Below are 19,282 nucleotides of genomic sequence, written 5' to 3' on the forward strand. Positions count from 1 at the left end.
GTCCCAAATTTATAAAAGGGCATACCCTTGAGAAGGGAGGGATAGGAAGAGGTTATTCAACAAATACAAGATTACAGTTAGACAGGAGAAATAAGTTCCAGCATTCTATTTCACAGTAGAGTAACCATGATTAAAAATAAAATGTTGTGGGGCTGGGGTTGTAGAGCACTTGTGTAGCATGTGTGGGCCACTGGGTTCGATACTCAGCACCACATAAAAATAAAACAAAGGTATTATGTCCAATTACAACTAAAAATAAATAAATAAATTAAAAAATGTGTATAATTCAAAATAGCTAACATTTTGAATTTTCTCACCACAAATCAATGATAAATTCATGACGGAATGGATCAATGTGCAGTATATAGATATAATGTATATGTATGTTGAAACATCACATTGTACTTGATAAGCATATGCATAATTACAAAGTGTAAAACAAAATAGAGCCATACTCTTTCCCATGTGGTTAAAGGTCAAGGAAACAGAAAAGAGTATGTGTGCTTGCACTTATGTATGTCTATGTATGTGTTTGCAGTCACTCACTGATGCTTGCTCACTAAGTACCCTACTAGGATATTCACTCATTCAAACAGATCCACCTCTAGCATTTGTGGAGCCCAGGACAAGAATACAAATGCTGGCATACCACCCAAAATGTTCCTTCCTTTTCCTTCCATTTTGGGCACCATCCTATGTTTCTATATGGCCTGAGTACATATCTGTGGACAATCAAGTCACATGACCAAGTTCTCTTCACACCAACCTCTACCAATTCCTATGCTCTACAGAGACCCCTTGGCCACCATTTGCCCTAAGATTGTATGAACTTCTGTGACACAGCCTGTCTTCAAGTGGTCATACTCTCAGACAGGCCCACGTAGGCACTAGAAACAAATTCCCAGTCTTTAAAGATGGTAAGGTTCAAGATACTCAGAAAGTGGTCTGGAATGGGGAGGTAAGATTTGGGAGACATTTCTTTGATGCTGTGAATTCTCATTGCTTCAGCAGGGTTTCTAGTACCTAGGTTTAAAGGGAATTCACATATATATTGAGGATATGGGGCCTTTGCTAAGTGCTGGGTTGTTCTTATTCTCAAAACACAGCCAGTCCATGGTAGGAAACAATGGCAGCAACTGCAAAGAGCTGTGGGAGCTCAGAAGACCAAGAGATCAGCTTTCCTTCTGTGAATAGTTGTGTCATTAATCATAGATGGTGTGTACTAGGGATATTTGCACAAATGCGTGCAAGTGCACATTTGTATCTACATATATAAGCATCACAAATATACACTTAATGATGGATATGTGTCATCAGTCAATATGCTCTAGCTAAAAAAGTTCTTGCCTGGCAGGTAGAAGACATGAGTTAACCCCTACCCCCCACTCCTTTACACAGCCACTCAGACACATCCCTGCCCGTCTCTGACCTTTTTTCCTAAAAGTAGCATTTGATCATCAGGCCTATCTTCTGTGATAGTCACTGTACATGATAAGTGAGGAGCAACAATACCACTCCTTGAGATGCAGTAGGTGCTGCATAAGTGAGAGTTACAGTGATAGGATTATAGTTGATGAGAAAGTACATTTAAACCAGACCTGGTGCACTGTGCCCATAACAGTGCAGGATGGCCCTGGTGTATGTGTGTGTGTGTGTGTGTGTGTGTGTGTGTGTGTGTGTGTGTGTGTGATTATGAGTGCAGGAGACATACAGATGGAGATGGCCATGTGTCCATCTGGGCTCTGTGTGTGTGGGTAGGGCAGGACTAGCCCCCGTCAAGAGACTCCAGGTACAGGTGGTGCCACAGGGGAGGGTGCTACATCCAGGCAGGGTGATACCTCCAGTGACCTCTATCTTTGCTCTGAGGAGCACAAGAAGTGAGTGTCAGATCAAAGTCTACCTCAAGGGGAGGCTGCCAGTCTGGAGGTAAAAAAATAAAATAAAAAGAGCCCCGAGGTCCAGGCCTTCTGGGGCAACAGTGTACCTGGGACACCTCCCATATCTAAAGCAGGGATGTTGAAATCAAGCAGAAAGACCGGGTTTTCAGTCTTTGCTTTGTCTTGTATCAGCTGTGGGATCTGCAACCTGGGGGACCTCTTTGCTCCTCTTTGAATCTCACCTTTCTCATCTATAAACTGGTGATGGTACTGGTCACCCCAAAGACCTGTTTTTAAAATTAAGTCAGGCCACACATGTAGAAATAGATGGCGCCATGACTGTGCATAACAATGAATCTCCCTCCTGCACTTTATTTCCCAGTTGTTTCAGCCAAAGTGAATCCTCCCAGCAAGCAATACCTGTGCTAAAAATCCCAGACAATTGGACCATGAGGTAAGCTTTGATCAGACACCCACTTATGCTCCTCAGAGCAAAGACAGAGGCCACTGGAAGTGTCACTCTGCCCTGAGGCACTACCTGTACCTGGAGTCTTTTGACTAGAGCTAGCCCCTGCTCTGCCCACACAGCCCAGAGCCTAGGTGGACATGTAGCCATCTCCACATGTGTGTCTCCTACACTCACAAATGTGTATACACACATACACACACACATACAACACACACACACAGGAAATATATCCCTTTGTGCAGCCAACATCCAGAATGTGGTCACTATGCCTCACTGGGGGAGGATGGTCATGCCCTGTGAGAGTCAGAGATAGGCCAGATCAGGGAGAGATAAAGCCCAGGGTTTGGCAACCTTCCTAGAAGAAGTTAACAGTTGTCGGGGGGCTTCCTGGAGATCCAGATCTTGGAGCAAGAGTTGGGCCTTGGAAGGGAACAGGGGAGGCAGGAAGATGCAGTAAGCAGTGGGGATAATTAATGACGGTGTGATTCCTGCAGTGGGTTGGGGAGAGAAGACAGCATTTTCCCTGAGTTGGGAAGAATGGGTACTCAAAGTAGGTCTCTCAAGGGAGCTGTCTGTGCACATGATGATTGCCAGATGACAGAGTGGCAGAGGAAGGCAGCAAGGTGTGTATGAACAAAGGCACAGAATTGTGAGAAAGATGAGGAGACCTGTCATTCAAGGGCCAAAGGTGGTCATTGTGATGGGATGGAGAAGCAGCCAGATTTGGGCAGATCAGAGTGAAGCTACCAGTTTGAAGGAGCATTTGGCCTTTGGAAGCAATTAAGTTGCTATTTCAACACTGAGTGTCTGACAGTATAGAAGGGCATGAGTGACCTGAATCTGCTTCTACCCTATCATTGGGTACCCCCTACTCAGGACCCAGGTACTGGCAATGCTACCTGGGCCAGCTCAGGCAGCCCATCTTAGTGCATGGTGCCCTCCCTACCTGCTTGCCCCGAGGTGAGAGGCCAGAGTCACCTCCGATGCGGCCTTTGAGGTTGAGTTCACTCTCACCATGCCGGCATAGGTATATGGAGCGTGGTGTGACATGGATGTTCATGAGATAGTAGACTGTGCGGCTCTGGATGTGGTCCTGTACTCGGTTCACCATGTAGCGTGTGCCCACATCGAAGATCTTGATGTAGGACAGGTGGCTGGGCCAGACACAAGTAGAAGGGCAGATCAATGTCTGATGGTAGGGAGGGCTGATCCCAAGAGAAAACCCCAGCCATACACCTTGCTTTCAAGTTTCCTCTGCAATTCTGCTCTTAACTAACAAGATTCTATGGTTTACCCTGTTCTGAGTATCTGTTCTAGAGTCTTAGTTCCTGACTATCCTACAGGACTTATTGCCTTCTATCATACCCCTCTTTCTCCTTTTCTCAGTTTCAGCTTGAGCCAAGCTGTATTTTTACCTTCACTCATTCCAAATCAAGCAGCTGGGGCTCTCTTCTCTGTGATTCACACTGCTGCAATAATCAGAAATAGAGTGATCTTCTGTATCTCTGAAATCAACATTTCATTGGCAGCTTCTGTCTTGTCCATTTCTCCTCCCCTTTAAATACTAATTGAAGTCTTCCCCTGTTTCTTTTTTTGCTACTTAAAATGTTTTATTTGTTCTTTTTAGTTATACATTACAGTAGAATGTATTTTGACATGTTATCCATATAGAGAGTATAATTTCTCATTCTTCTGGGTGTACATGATGTAGAATTACATTGGTCATAGGAAAGTAATGTTTGATTCATTCCTGCCATGATACAGTGTACTTTATATTCTACATCTGGGTGTGCATGTGCCTGTTTATCTCTCCACACTCAGAAAATGGAGTTAGACTGGGTGTTTTCCCTATTTGCCATGCAGTCTACAAACACCCTCCTCTGTTCTAGGCACCGTGTTTGGGGTGGGACCCAGCATCTGCCCTTTGGGAACTCTTAGGCCAGTCAGGAACATATATTGGAAATATGTAATCAATGTTCATCATTCATTTCACAAATACTCACTGGAAGGTGTGCCAAGCACTGGGGCATAGGGATATAGAGGTGGTCTACAACATCATTGGAGAACTTGTGGTCCCTACTCCAAGCTCCTCAACCACCTATCTGTGGAGGAGCTGAGGAATAAGTTGGAGATACTGACTAATCAGAAGATTAGAACCATGGAGCAAGACTTCTGAGGCCACTGATGTACCAGTCATTAATCCTTTGATTGTTAGATTGTAAGGAGTTCAGAGAGATTCCTCAAGTGTGGGAAGCTGGGCTTTGGAGCTATGCCACCAACACTGATTGCACAGTAAGAAAATCAAGTGAACTTAAATATTTGTACAAGCCCAAAGTTATTGAGGAGTTTAATTCAGGAAACTTTTCCTTGATCTCCCTAGAGAAGTCCTTTATGTCTACACCCACTCATTATGCCCAGACCTATGATCCATGTCCAATGATTCCCACAGAGCACTTGGATTTGTTGAAATTTTCCGTGCATCTGACAGGGATTGGAGATTTTAAGGTGCATGAATCCCTATGACTGTCATACAGAGAAGAGAGTATTATCTCTGCGAAATACACAAAGATAAAGCTATTTGCCTAAGGTCACCTTAGGAAGTAGACTTGGGCTTTAACTCTAGAATGGTCCTTTCTCTAATCATCTCTCCTAGGATCCTTAGAGCCTAGGAGTAGAAAATATCTGATGTAACATTGTTTCCTAGTTATTCTCTGTTCCTAACACTAGGTACAGCATGTCTATAGGAGAACTTCCAAATCACTCAGCTATGTCTGACATTTTATGTGCCTTCACACATGAGCCCCAGCTGACCTTACCTCATGTTACCAAGCTGTACCCATAGCTTCTTTGTTTCATTCTTATCTTCATGTCTTTGTTGTACACTTGGAATATCCCTTTGTACTTCTCTCCTCTTACTCAGATTTCTAACTGGACCATTACAAAGTGCTGTTCTTGCTTAAAAAGATGTCCCTTGCCAGATTTCCCTCATTGAGCTCCTATGCATCCATCCTTCAAGAATCTGTACACTAACTCTCTACAGAAAGTCATCTTTGATCCCAGGGTCATGTAAAATCATTTAGAAGTGCTCAACACCAAAAGTATTACAGTAGCTCATTCTTATCCCCCACCATGTGTAATTTAAAATAAAAATTATAAACTTATGATAAAGTAGGTCCTACCAAATTCTAATTTTATGTTTTTTTTCCCATTTTGACTACCTTGATGCTGTTTTTATATTAAGTATGAAATGTTTTTAGGATAGTTTTCTTATTTTTGGAAGCCCCCACCTTGCCAGTACTCTAAGCACATGTTTAGTCTGTCTATTGGGCAACCCAGCTTTTCTAGATCTCTTCCTGCAAGTTCGACAAGGTTTCCTCCTCTGTGGAACCATCCTCCAACCATCACTTGGTTTTCTGTCCCCAAAATTGTGACCAACTGTGTATAGACTGTCCTCTCCAACAAACTAGAAATTCTATCAAAGCAGGGATATCCCTTCCTTCTTGGAGTTCCTTAGGCACAGCTAAGGCTGTCCTTAATGCACAAACTATAAATGTTCATTGATGGAAATATAATGAAATAAATCTGGCCTACCATATACATCGTCTTTAGTTCTTTAGGCCCAAACCAATACATCAAAAAATAACAGAGCACTTGTAGTAGTCTAGACCCAGAGCTGGGGGCTTTCTTGATGCCATTCTTTCACTTCAGCCTCCCTTCTTTAATCTCCTAAAACCATATGCTATTAGTCCACATGGTACGTTTGTGGAAATTTGAAAAGTTTATACTTTCCTCAGAGCATACAGAGCCACACTCTAGCACATACATACCGAAGTTGAACAAAGCAAAGCTGTGAAAATGCACATAAAGGCCATGGTCCTTGCACTGTCAACTCCCCCATCTGACATTTTTTTTTATGTTATAGGGATATAAGAAAGGAAAAACCAGCTGGAAGTTTGGGAATATGGGTTTCAGTTTATGCTCTGCTGCTGACTCATTGTATTATCTCAGGTAAACCTTTAACTTGATCTGGGCCTCAGTTTTCCCTTATAAGGAGTGGAGTAACAACAATGCTCATTTCTCAGTACTTCAGTTGGGTAAAGCTGAAAGAATGTTATGTAAACTTCTTAGGGTGGTGAAGATTATTTATGTCCTTTTTACAATTTACACTTGAGCCTCAAAGAGTGTAGGTGAACAGGATCCTTTCCCATTTTAATCAATTTTGAAAGAAAGCAGGGTTCTGGGAACAGTTTACATCTAAACTCACATCTCTTACGGACTGGCAGTTAATACCTCTCCTATCTTTAGCTAGTATTATGATGGAAAATATATTATTTTTCATGGATATTCCCATATGCCAACATATTATGGAAGCTTTTTGAGAATAGAACCCATTTCTATTCCCCCTGTTTATAATCTCTACATACACCACAGCCCAAAAGGGGCCAAATGATTGCTGATTAAAGAGGTATGTGAGTGTTGTGAGAAGAGACATGATAAGAAGATAGAATATATGGTTAGAGTCCTAGTTCTACCCCTCACTTTTGTTGGGAGCTTGGGAAAGTAGTTTCAATCCTCTAAGAATTCAATTCCCTCTTCTTAAAAATTTTTATGATGATATTTATCAGTCTCCTTTACAGGGCTTCTATGTGGGATTCAATGAAAGAAAGAAGTGGAACATGTTTGAAAACTGAAGTATTATTGAGTGTGAAGAATACTTTTACAATAATAGTAGCAAACACCCATGGGAAGGAGGCATTTGTTTTCAGAAATAAAGGTTCTGATCTGTCCATATTGCTCAGGAAGGCACTATTTCAGTCATCTCATGAATACCTCACACTGCCATGAAGACAGATCATCAAGTTGTTCCCCTGATGTTAAAAATAGAGAGGTTGGAGGCCCAGGGAAGGAGGATGTTTCCATATAAGGACATCAAAACTACACTAAGGATCCAGGTCTTAACTTTGGGATGTTGGGCTCTTACCTGTCCAATTCATCATCCAAGGGTTGATAGTTGACCTCATAGCATTCAATTCTCTTTAGAAAATCTTCCAGAACTTTTTCTCGGTCACAGTCTATGTAATCAGGGCTGCCAAGTTTCACTTGCTGGAAGAAGGGAGAAGAACAGAGGGACCAACGGATACATTGTAAGATAAAGACTCTGAAAGTGTTCTTGGGAAAAGCCCTTAGAAACCACTGAATACAACATCCCTTATTATAAAGGTGAGAAAATTGAAACTTGGAGAACCTTGCCAGAGTTTACAAAAATCAGTTAAGTGAAGAAAAGATTAGAAACTCCTCATTTCTTATCTCCAGGTGGTTAGAAAAAGGACTATTTTATTGCATTCACTGCCACGGCACACACTGTTTAGGAAGCATATTAATAAGAGGACTAGACATTGTGATGTAAAAAAATGGCTACAGAAAAAAGAAGCAGAAATCTTGGCTAGGAGTCATAATGGCTCACATATTTGGAGCCTTTACTGGAAGAATGTGACATATTCTCTTTGGTTTTCTGAAGGGCTAACAGTTCCTATCCTCCAATATCCATTTTCTCTTTTCACATTTCCCATCCCATTCCCTCCCAGTAATGTTAGCCTACACAGAATCTGGAAATCATTCCAGATGCTTCTTTTTATCATCCCTTATCTCTTAGCAGGCACCAAATCCTCTCCAATCCCTTCTAAATATTCATTTTCTCTTGCCTGTACTAACTAGGGCTTTGTGACTGACTAATTTGTCTAGTCATGTTATTTCTGATATATTTACCATACCAGCAGCCAGAAGGGTATATCTAACATGCATATCTGATCATGTATTCTCCAGTTTAAAACCCATTAAAACCATTGCCATTTCCTTATATCTTTTAGCCCAAAGTGTCAACTATTTTTAGCACGTGGCTCATGGCTTATCATGAGTAAGACCGAAATTATTTCTTAGTCTTTATTCTCACTGCTTCCCATTCCATCACACATTTGATGTAGCCAATCTAAGCTATTTATAGCTCCCAGAGATGTAATACTTAATATAAGCTCTTTCTTATTCCCATTCTTTACCAGTAAAATTCCCATCCATTCTTCAAGGTGCATCTCAACTATTACCTCCACGGGAAACCTTCCCTGACATATCCTTACTACTGTATTCTGACACTCTCCCCTGTTTCCTCATATCAGCTTTGATCTCAGAGTTCTGTCTATATACTTTCCAGTCTCCTTCACTTGGCCATAAACTTAAGAGAAGGATTTTCACGTAACCATTTCTATGTCTCTATTGCCAAGAATGGCCCATCCTAGATATATAATGAATTTATATTAAATCAATAAATAGATGGATGGGTAGATGAAGAGCTAAGAGAGGAATTGAACATGTTATATGTCTCAAGAGGTAAAAAAAAAATAGGACCAATGATTGGAAATTACAGGGAGGAAGGTTTCAGTTTGATTGGGCTACATTTGTTGAAGGCAGTGAGCTATTTGTCCTTGCATGTATTAAAATAAAATCTAAACAAACATTTAACTGAGATTTCAAGTACCTGATGGAGGATTGTAGGAGATGATCTTTAAGGGCATCTTATATTCCTAAGCTCTGGTAATTTAATGAGGTAGAGAACAACAAAATGTTGTGAATGATCTAGTTCTAAACACATGGCTAGATTCTAAAAGTGGTGATAGTTCTTATATGAATTGTGGTACAGAATAAAGAACATAGGTTTTCTAGGTGGATAGCCATTTCAAGGCAGAGCTAGCACTCCTATCTTTTTCTGGCTGTATAAATCTTTGACAATTCATTTATCTTCTTGGAACCCTATTTTCATCTCTGTAACATAGAAATGATCCCTAATATGCAGGTTTGTTGTGAAAAAAAATGAGAAAAATTTGATGCTTTGTGCCTCTATCAGGCTCTTTACATATTGGCTTTACCTAATTCCATGGGGTTATTGTGGGCCAGGATGGTCAGGGAATCGTGCCTATGCAAAGTGAAAGCAAAAGCTCAGGTAAGAGTACCTCCTTTAATCTTACAGAAATAAACTGGGTATGATAGCACACATCTGTAATCCCAGGAGCACAGGAGGCTGAGGCAGAAGGATTGCAAGTTCAAAGCCAGCCTCAGGAACTTAGTGAGACACTAAGCAACTTACCAAGACACTGACTCATATTAAAAAAAAAAGAAATAAAAAGGGCTGTGGATATGGCTCAGTAGTTAAGCACCCCTAGGTTCAATCCCTGGCACCAAAAAAAAAAAAAAATCTTACAGAGATCTTTAGGTAGGAGCCAAAACTAAGATAGCAAAAACTAAGAAGGAAAAGTAACTGTTGCTCCTTACCTTGATGTTTTCTGCAATGATGTCAGGGTCATTACATATAGACTCAATGAAAAAGACCTGTAAGAGAAACATAAAAAAGATGTCTAAGTCTGGGGATGTAGTTCAGTGGTAAAAGTCTTGCCTAGCATGCATGAGGCCTTGGGTTTAAACCCAGCTCTGCAAGATGGAAAGAAGGAGAGACAGAGGTTTGATCTCTAACTCTGAAAGGGGATGTTCCAACTGGGAATTATATTTGGTAGGAGTCAAACATAGATGGATCCCTTCTCCCCCTGAGTGCTCTCCAGGGGCATGTCTGACAATAGAATCTCATACAGTGATGTTTCAGGCTTGAGTTTTATGAGCTATTCTGGCCTTAAACTAAATGACCCTGGATTGTTGTTTTGTGTTTTTACTGCTTTTTAAGTCTGTTGTATTTTTTTGTAGTGGTTTTCAACTCCTTCATCATTGTCATGCCCCACCCTCAGTGTCAACCTGTCAGTAACCATTTTCCATTGCCTAATGTGGTACATCTCCTTTCCTATTCTGTTTTGCTGCTTCTGACTATGCTCTGGAAAACCAGACAACCAAATTAATATATTGAGCCTATGGTGGCCAATTTGGTTGTTCTGAGTATCCTATTTAGTCTTTCTTTGGAGTTTGTACTGGATAAGTAGGTTCTAGACAAGAATGGGACTATTACTGTACCTTGTACCCATGTTCCTTTGCAAACTGCAGAATCAGTGACCGTCTTTCTCTGGTAGTGTTGGTGGCATCAAAAACCTAGAGATAGGTAATGAAATTGGCTTACTCTGTATCTAGTGTTGACGGAACACTCACTCTTTTTCCATGTCTGTGCTAAGTGGAGGGCTTCTAGAAAGCGGTAGACTTTTTAGAGGATCTTGAAGGAAAGGAAGAATTAACTTATCTCAATTTCACAAACACTTATCAAGCACTTTCTTTCTGCCCAGAAATGTACCAGATCCTGTGAGTATAATAAGGTAAAAGAAAAAACTGTAGGTTTTTATTAGGATTATTTTACAGGTGGAGTAACTTAGGCATAGAAGAAAGACTTACCTTCACTAGTCACTAAGAGTTGCCGACAGAGCAGAACTATTGGTTTCCTCAAGTCCTACATGAGGCCTCTTCCTTCCTTATCAACTTAAAAGTCCTTAAGAGTAGGAAACAACTCCCTAATCTCAGCAACTTAGATCAGACCCTTTGCAAATTTAAGACTCTTTTCCTTCTTTAGAAATTGGGGATGTATAGGTAAATATCTAGAACTCAAAAATGTTTGTACTATAGTCTTATATTCCAGTAGAGCCCTGCTGAATTCTTAGGGGTTCATTAGTAGTACACAGTGGTTAAGAGTGGGGATTACCAAGCTACACAATCTGGATTTCAGTTTGGGCCCTACCATATACATGTTGTGCTACCTTGGGAAATTATGTAATCTCTCTGTTCCATTCTTCCAGGCTTTCAAATGGGGCATGACAATATCTCATGGGGGTAGTGTGCAACTAAATTATTAATATGAGCAAAGTACTTAGAATAATATATGGAATAGTTAATTCTCACTGTATATTAGCTATTTTCCATTCCAGCAGATGCCCAAAGAAAATAATAGAAATTTCTTTACCGCAACATGACCTTCCTCATGGCTAAGATAGTTATGAACATCCTTCAGGGCTGCCAATGCACACTGCCTGAAAAATATACAGAAAGAAACAGACAACCCTTATCTCCAAGATGGTTTTCTCTCTCTTTTTTCTGCATTATCGTTTGTACCATCTCTCACATATCTTACACTAAATTATTCATCTTTTGAACATCTACACAGAATGTACTATGTTCTAGGCACCATGCCAAGCACAGAGGGGTCAAACAGTTGTAATTGGATCTGTGTGTACAGCTTAGAGGCAGGAATAAAGTGACATGCTTGGGAAAGTCTAAGTAATGACAGCAGACCCAATTTTAAGTGTTTCAATGCTTGTGATAAGGAAACTCAAGCTAAATATCATATCAACCCAAGTAGGGCTTAGGTGTGTGGTCTTTAAAGTTAAAGTCATGTCGTGGCATGAGTAATTGTAAGTGTAGGCATTACAGTGGCAATGTATTTTCAGCAAAAAAAAAAAAATCTCTTTAGTGATTACTTGTAGCTAGGTTCTATGGTGAGGACATGGATTAATAAATGAGAACCAGGCTCCATTGTGGAAGTACTCAGAATCACACAGGGGAAAGAGATCTTAAGGTTGGCCAAGCTATTTAGACTTTCATCTCAAATGCTAGGCTAAGAAGTTTCTACTCTCCTGTTAGAAGTAGAAGAACTTAAAAGGTTCCTGATAAGAAGATGGTTAGCAGGATTTGAGCAGGGATGTCCCAATTACCCTTTGAGTAGGGCTTTGTCTCTTACCCAGGTTACTCTGTCCCACTCTCCCATGATCTGAAGAAAGGCCTCCCTCAGCCAACAGGTAGCACAGGTCCGTAATATGTTGGGTACTTACTTCCTGATAAGTAGGGCCTCCATGTTGTCTGGGAGAAAGAATTCGTAGTTCTTGTAGCTCACTGCCTCTCGTCGATACTGGCCTAAATTAAACACTGAAAGCAGGGAGCCCTAGTGAAGAAGTTGGGAAGATCCCAGTGGCCAAAAAATGTCCTTGCTTAGAGGGACTCAGAGGTAGAAGAAGGTATAATTTTAAGCAATAAAATGTGCATGTAAAATTCAAATTATAAACTACCAGCCCATTATTTTCCTCATAACAGCCCTGCAAGTTATATGGATGACCATTCCCACTTTATAAATGAGGAAAGTGAAGTTCAGAGATAGAAAATAACTTTCACAGTTAAAAAGTGGGGATCTAGGATTGAAACCCAAGTATGTTTGGCTCTAAAATTATTATATTTTATCATAAACTGCAACCTTCTCAATGTCTTACTCCACTGGAAAGATGAAGAGACAGAGATTAAGGAAGTAAAATCAATCAATCACCAGGGTCAAACTGAGTGAGGTGGTAACAGGCATACACTAGGCCTTCTAACTCCTAGCCTAGAGCTATTTCATTTTTCTGTATCAGGACAAAAAATTTAAATCTAAATCTCTAGTCCATACTCTCCTACTTGTAATGGTGAAAAGTCATAGGGGAGAAAAGGAATGAAGGATAAGAGGATAAGAAGCCAAGCAGGGAATATTTCATTCATTCATCTAACAAATACTATTGATGACAATTCTGTGAAGAAGGATATGAGTTCTGGATCTCAGAGAATAACCAGATCTTCATGATGGGGCCTTCAAGGAGCTCACAAACCAGCAGGTAGGACAGCAAATTAACCAGTAAAGAGAGAGTTCCCATGTAATTTGTTAAGTGCTCTGGTGAACAATATAGAGTTATGCAAAAGAGTGAGGGAGAAAGAGAGACAAATTCCATCTGGATTGATCTGAGATTTCTTAGAGAAAGTGGCATTGAAACATGCTTACTGGGGTAGGTGCCTTTTATAGGTATGCATAGAAATGAGGGTAGGGAACAAGGGCGTTCCTGGAAAAGAATAGCTCAAGCAAAGGTATAGATAGTATCAGCAGATGAGACTATTTGTGGATGGTGTGTCATCCACTGGGGTTGGGGCCTGAGAGGCTGGAAGGGACCAATTGTGGAGGCCTTGAATGACAGGCTAAGGAGCCTTGGTTTAAACCTGCAGGTCAAGGGGACTCTTAAATGCTATAGTTATGTCTGCTTTGTGCTTTGAAAAAAGACTATGTAGGCCTCTGTGAGGAGTGAGTAGAATGGAGCAGATAGGAAGAGGGGGGTCATGGCAAAGACCCATGTGCCACAGTACCATGTATCCCTCCACTCAGCATAGGTTCCTCAGAGCTTGTAGTCCTCCCTGAGAGTGGTTCCTTCTCACCTTCCCTTCTGCTATGTTACCCTCCTCTCTTATGACCTAGCATAAATATACCCAATCTGGGAAGTTTTTATTGCCTTCCAGTTGACAATTTTATTTCTAAGCCCCCTAAGAACCTTGCTCAGGGACTTCTAGGTGATACGAGGTATTCTTATGTATCATAATCAAGTTAATAACTCTTTAAGGACAGGGCACAGTCTATTCTGTTTTTTCATCCTCAATGCCTGGCATATGTTTTGGCATATGGAAAACTATTGGAAAACTCTCCATTGGTGGAGTAGGGAAAGAAGAAATGAGGGGGGCAAAGAGAGGATCTGGGGTCTAGGATGCAGCTCAGCAGTACTGTGTGCTTATCATGTACTAGGCTTTGGGTTCAATTGCAAGCAGAGAGAGAAAACTTGAAGAAAGGGAAGAAAGATGAATGGAGGGAAAAGGGTATATGGATAGGATGTTGGGATGGGCAAGGGAAATACAGAGAGGAAGTGAATATAGAAAAGGAGAGTACAGAACCAATATAGGAAGATTTTTCTCTTCCTATCAGTAGGGCCAATGCATTAGGTCTAGTACAATAAGTGTCAGGCTTGGAGTCAAACATATCCTGGTTCTGTCACTTACAGCTATTTGTCTTTAGACAAGGCATTTCATCTCTTTGGCTTTAATTTCTCCAACTATGAAATTATGAAGATGTGATAATGCTAATAAGAGTAGTGATGTTGGCAGTGCAATTATAGCAATGATAATAAAACTAGTATACTGCTCTGGTCAGAAGGTTGTTTTTATGGTCATGAAACATCTTGAGAGCAGGCATTAAGTCTTTTTTTTTTTTTTTTTTTTTGTACCAGGGATTGAACCCAGAGACACTTAACCACTGAGCCACATCCCCAGCCCTTTTATTTTATAGTTTCATTTTCATTTTGAGACAAGGTCTCACTAAGTTGCTTAGTGTCTTGCTAAGTTGCTGAGGCTAGGTTTGAACTTGAAATCCTACTACCTCAGCCTCCTGAGCCACTGAGATTATATGCGTGCACTACCATGCCCAGCAGCATTGTCTTAATACTAGTTTCGTGTGCTTACCACCCATCATGGGACTGGGCATAGAGTATTACTCAAGAAATTACAAAATTTATAATAATGTAGTAGCAGTGATATAGTATTAGTAGTAATAATGGTAGTAATGTAATCCAGGTAATAATGGTGATGAGGCATTTTTGATACTGAGGGTTTTGGCCTCCTACCTTACTCAGTTTTCTACCAGTGTCTGCAGAAGGGATGTATAACAGAAGGTTTCAGAGACATACCTTTAGTTGGTGTTCCTACCCAATTAAGATATCGTGTGAGCTTCGTGGAGATATAGGTCTTGCCTCTAGCTGGTAAACCCACCATGATCACCATCGTTGGGGAATTGGTAAACTGGGGTATGGATGCTGGAAGACAAACAGAGAGTCAAAAGCTTATCCCCAGAACTATATAATATTCTGGCATTAGCTCAGAGATGTAGAGTTGAAAAGAACATCTCTCCCACCATTACAAAGGGAAAAAAAAGCTGAAAACTGCATACTAATGACTTTCTTTGAACTCATAATAAACTGAGGTTGCAAGATAAATAGCTAACCGCAAACATGTAAAAACAGGCATCTGCTGGGAGCAAGAGGACACAGGCATTTGCTTACCTGGGGCAGATACTGATGAGCAAATATAAACTCCTAAGAAGATGCAACTAAAATTTATAAATGAATTGCTAAAGGCTAGTTGTGGGCCAATGTGAGAATGTGCAGCACATAGGGTCTGTTGACATAGATGGTTTCATATCCTTTTGTTATTTTCTTCCAGGAATTCTACCAGGTGCTGTCAGGGAAGACTGAAAGGATCCTGAGAAAGATATCTTGTAGTTCTGGATTGGGGAGGAAAATGGAACAAATAACCATTGCTGAAATTCTGCTGAGACCATTGCCTCTATATTCTCTATGGGGTTAAAAAAAAGCCTTAATATTTATGGAGAAAGGTAACAAAAATCTGTAGATGAGAGCACTGGTGGTAACTCACTGCTGCTGGTAGTGCAATGGTCAATACCAGACAAATCTACCCTATTCTTCTGAGGGGGAAACCCCCCTTAAACTGCAGAAGGAAGGGCAATAAAACTGAGAGCACTGGTGAAAACTCTGTATATTTAAAGGAGAGAAATGAAGGAAAGAGTTATAATCCAGGAGGGGCAGGAAAATATGCTAGGCCCACCATTATATTTGGAGGAGGGACAGAAATATTTGTGAAAGTCGTACCTCCAACACGCAGGGTAAACCTGCCTAAGACTGACTTAATCAGAATAACATGGAATGCTCTAGTCTCCTATTCCTCACTACCAGGCTAAAAATAATAGTGAAGTTGGGCATGGTGGCACATGCCTGTAATCCCAGTGACATGGGAGGCTGAGGCAGGAGGATCTTAAGTTCAAGGCTAGCCTCAGCAGCTTTGTGAGAACCTAAGCAACTTAGTGAAACCCTGTCTCAAAATGAAAAAAAGGGAGGCTGAGAATGTGGCTCAGTAGTTAAGTGTCCTGGGTTTAATCCCTGATACCAAAAAGAAAAAGGAGTGAAATAGTGAAATATATATATATAAAAGATGCAAGAGATAGATTGTCTCCAGGAAGCAGCCCAAAAGGCAGAATCTAGGATAGAATAAAAGTCCAAAGATACAATGCAGTCATCAGAACCAGACTCAGTTATGATGAAGATTTTTGATTTATCAGATGATTTAAAATAGATACTATTAATGTGTTAAAGGCTCTATTTGAAAATGTAATCATGAATGATCACACAGATGATTTCAGAAGGTGGATGGAAAGTGTAAGAAATAATCAAATTAAGTGCAAAAGAAATGGAGGAAAAAGGAGAAAGAAAGAAAGAAATGAAATGGAAAAAAACTGCACAAAATAATAGTTGTGGAACAATACCTAGAAGTGTAACATATATGTGCTTAGAAAACAGAGAGGGAAGAAATAGCAGGGCAGAAGAAATATTTGAAAGCATAGTAACCACAAATTTCCAAAATTAGTGATTAACAGCAAAAAATAGAACTAAAAAATTAGAGGACACCAAGCATAGTAAATTTCAAAAACACACCCATAAATATAAAATTCATATTGCAGAAAATCAGGACAAAAATAAAATCTTGAGCTGGGCATGCCTGTAATCCCAGTGGCTTGGGAGGCTGAGACACGAGGATCGTGAGTTCAAAGCTAGCCTCAGCAACATAGCGAGGCACTAAGCAACTCAGTGAGACCTTGTCTCTAAATAAAATACAAAATAGGTTTGGGGATGTGGCTCAGTGGTTGAATGCCCCTGAGTTTAATTCTCAGTACCAAAACAAACAAAGAAACAAAATAACAAAAAAAAAAATCTTGAAGGGAGCCAGGAAGGAAAGGGTAGGTAGTAAACATGTTACCTTCAGAGAAACAAGGAGAAGAATTATACTAGACTTCTTGTCAGAAATCACATAAGCAAGAAAGTCAGAGGAATGAAATTTTTAAAGTGTTGAAAGAAAAAAGTGCCAATCTAGAATTCTAAATTCACAAAACTATATTTCAAAAATCAAAAGAAGGGCCAGGCACACTAGCACATGTCTGTAAACCCTACAGCTCAGGGGGCGGGGCTAAGGCAGGAGGATCACTATTTCAAAGCCAGCCTCAGCAACTTAGCAAGCCCCTAAGCAACTCAGTGAGACCCTGTCTCACATGCGTGGCCCTGGGATCGATCTTCAGCACCACATAAAAATAAATAAATAAAATAAAGGTATTGTGTCCAACTAAAAAAAAAAAAAAAAGGCTGGGGATGTGGCTCAGTGGTTAAGCAACCCTGGGTTCAATCCCCAGTACCAACCAACCAACAAACAAACAAAAAACAACCCACAAAACACTTAAATATTAAGTAAATGCAGGAGATAAAATGAGATCATAAAAATGATCAAATATTCACAATGCAATAGCATACCAGAACTCCCTGGTCCTTTATAATTATAAATTAGTATCAATTGATCAACCTTACTCCATCCCACTGCTTTCCCCAGACTCTGGAAACCACCATTCTGCTCTCAATATCTATGAGCACAATCATTTAGGTTCCACATGTGAGTAAAATCATGTGGTACTTATTTTTCTGTGCAGTGTTTATTTCTGGTATCCCGGAAACATGTACAATTTTTGTGTATCAGTTTAAAAATTTTAAATGACAAAATATAATGAGAAAAGTTAAGGAAAAAAGAGGGGAAAAAGAACCAAATCAAATACAATGAATAAGAAATAGCAAGAACAAATACAATGAATAGAAAACAGTTTGCAATGTGGTAGATTTTAATCCAATTATATAAAAATCACTTTCATCATGAATTGCCTAAAGCCACACCAAAGACAAAGATTGTCTTATTGGATAAAAAAGCAAGATCCAACTACAAAACAATGCATTTTTTTGTTGTTGTCTATAAAACATACAGCTGGATCTGATTCTGGAACCTTCTTTAATCTCTCACTAACACAAATATAAAACCTTGATAGAATGTCTGGACACAGATATGAATACTGAAAAGTAAATATACATATAAGTGGGTGAATCAGGGAAGAACACCAGAGTATGTATAAAGGACCACTTAAACAGTTGGAAGTTCAACATTATATTTTTCTCCTTCAGTGTCCTGAGCCTGAATTCAATATGGCATGAAACCTAGAAGTGAGCATTCTTTAGCTGACAGTCAGATGCACAAGAAAGCTTATAGTCTGAGCTTAAGATATGGAAATGAGAAATTGAGATCAGAGAAATTTCCCCTAAAATCCCTTGGGTTTTTATTTACTCTACTTGTTCGGTTCCACAGTAAAAGTGGCAATAGGAAAAGTGGTCAGAAACATGAGTGGCACAGAATGGAGCCTCCAGGAATCAAAACTCAACCATGGCATGAGATTCTTTCTGTAGGTTGAGACAGTGTCAGGAGGACACAAGTAGACTTCATACAAGTTTTTCCTCTATCCTCTTGCAACTTTTTCTGGACATGACAATGAGTAGTTTCTGAGTAGAGGACAGAAAATGGGATCCTAGGGAACTGGAAAGTACCAAAAAGACAGGGAAGAGTCAAGATTTTATCTGTGACCTGTGAGTGTTTGATCCTAATTACCATACCAAAGATCTGAAGACTCAATTAGCAAGAAGGCTTTTTAAGAATTTTCTTGTAGTTGTAGATGGACAGAATACCTTTATTTTATTTGTTTATTTTTATGTGGTGCTAAGGATCAAACCCAGTACCTCACGCATGCTAGGCAAGTGCTCTACCACTGAGCCCCAGCCCCAGCATCACCAAGAAGACTTTTATGCAGATACCAGACTGACCACTAGGTGGTGCACATATAGGACAGTCCTAAATAGTACTACTGCAAAAGCTTTGAAAATTGAATTGATGTTGGAACTATGATACACAGAAGGCTAGAAGAAAAATGTCAACCTTCTCCATACAATGTAAACAAGATTCATAATCTCAAAATAATAATTACAATCTCCAGAATACAAAATCTATCAGTGCTGTGGTTTGGATATGATTTTATTATGTCTCCCAAGGGTACATTGTGATTGAAGGCTTGGTTAAAAGGTTGGTAATGTTAGGAGGGGATGCCTAGTGGAAGGTCCTTAGGTCATTGGGAACATATTAAGGTAGTTTTTGTGCAACTGCTTGGTAGTTCTCATGTGACCCCTTGAATTCCTGGTGGATT

The 19,282-nt window shown here is 40.0% G+C and overlaps 1 protein-coding gene across 5 annotated transcripts in view; it reads right to left on the bottom strand.

The window, feature by feature from the left end:
- PFKFB1 (6-phosphofructo-2-kinase/fructose-2,6-biphosphatase 1) overlaps window positions 1-19,282 on the bottom strand; it is a 49,895-nt gene that overhangs the window by 13,186 nt on the left and 17,427 nt on the right. For 4 of the 5 annotated variants that reach the window (XM_081277545.1, XM_081277546.1, XM_081277547.1 and 1 more), the window contains exons 2-8: window positions 14,838-14,963; window positions 12,147-12,240; window positions 11,282-11,348; window positions 10,351-10,425; window positions 9,667-9,723; window positions 7,328-7,449; window positions 3,293-3,500 (exon numbers count right to left, since the gene is read on the bottom strand). In XM_081277545.1, the coding sequence (XP_081133671.1) occupies window positions 3,293-3,500; window positions 7,328-7,449; window positions 9,667-9,723; window positions 10,351-10,425; window positions 11,282-11,348; window positions 12,147-12,240; window positions 14,838-14,963 (749 nt within the window). The remainder of the gene's footprint in view (window positions 1-3,292; window positions 3,501-7,327; window positions 7,450-9,666; window positions 9,724-10,350; window positions 10,426-11,281; window positions 11,349-12,146; window positions 12,241-14,837; window positions 14,964-19,282) is intronic. The other variant, XR_014020064.1, reaches the window with a different exon arrangement.

Source organism: Spermophilus citellus (genome assembly GCF_964194105.1).
Source record: "Spermophilus citellus genome assembly, chromosome: X".
Lineage (NCBI taxonomy): Eukaryota > Metazoa > Chordata > Mammalia > Rodentia > Sciuridae > Spermophilus > Spermophilus citellus.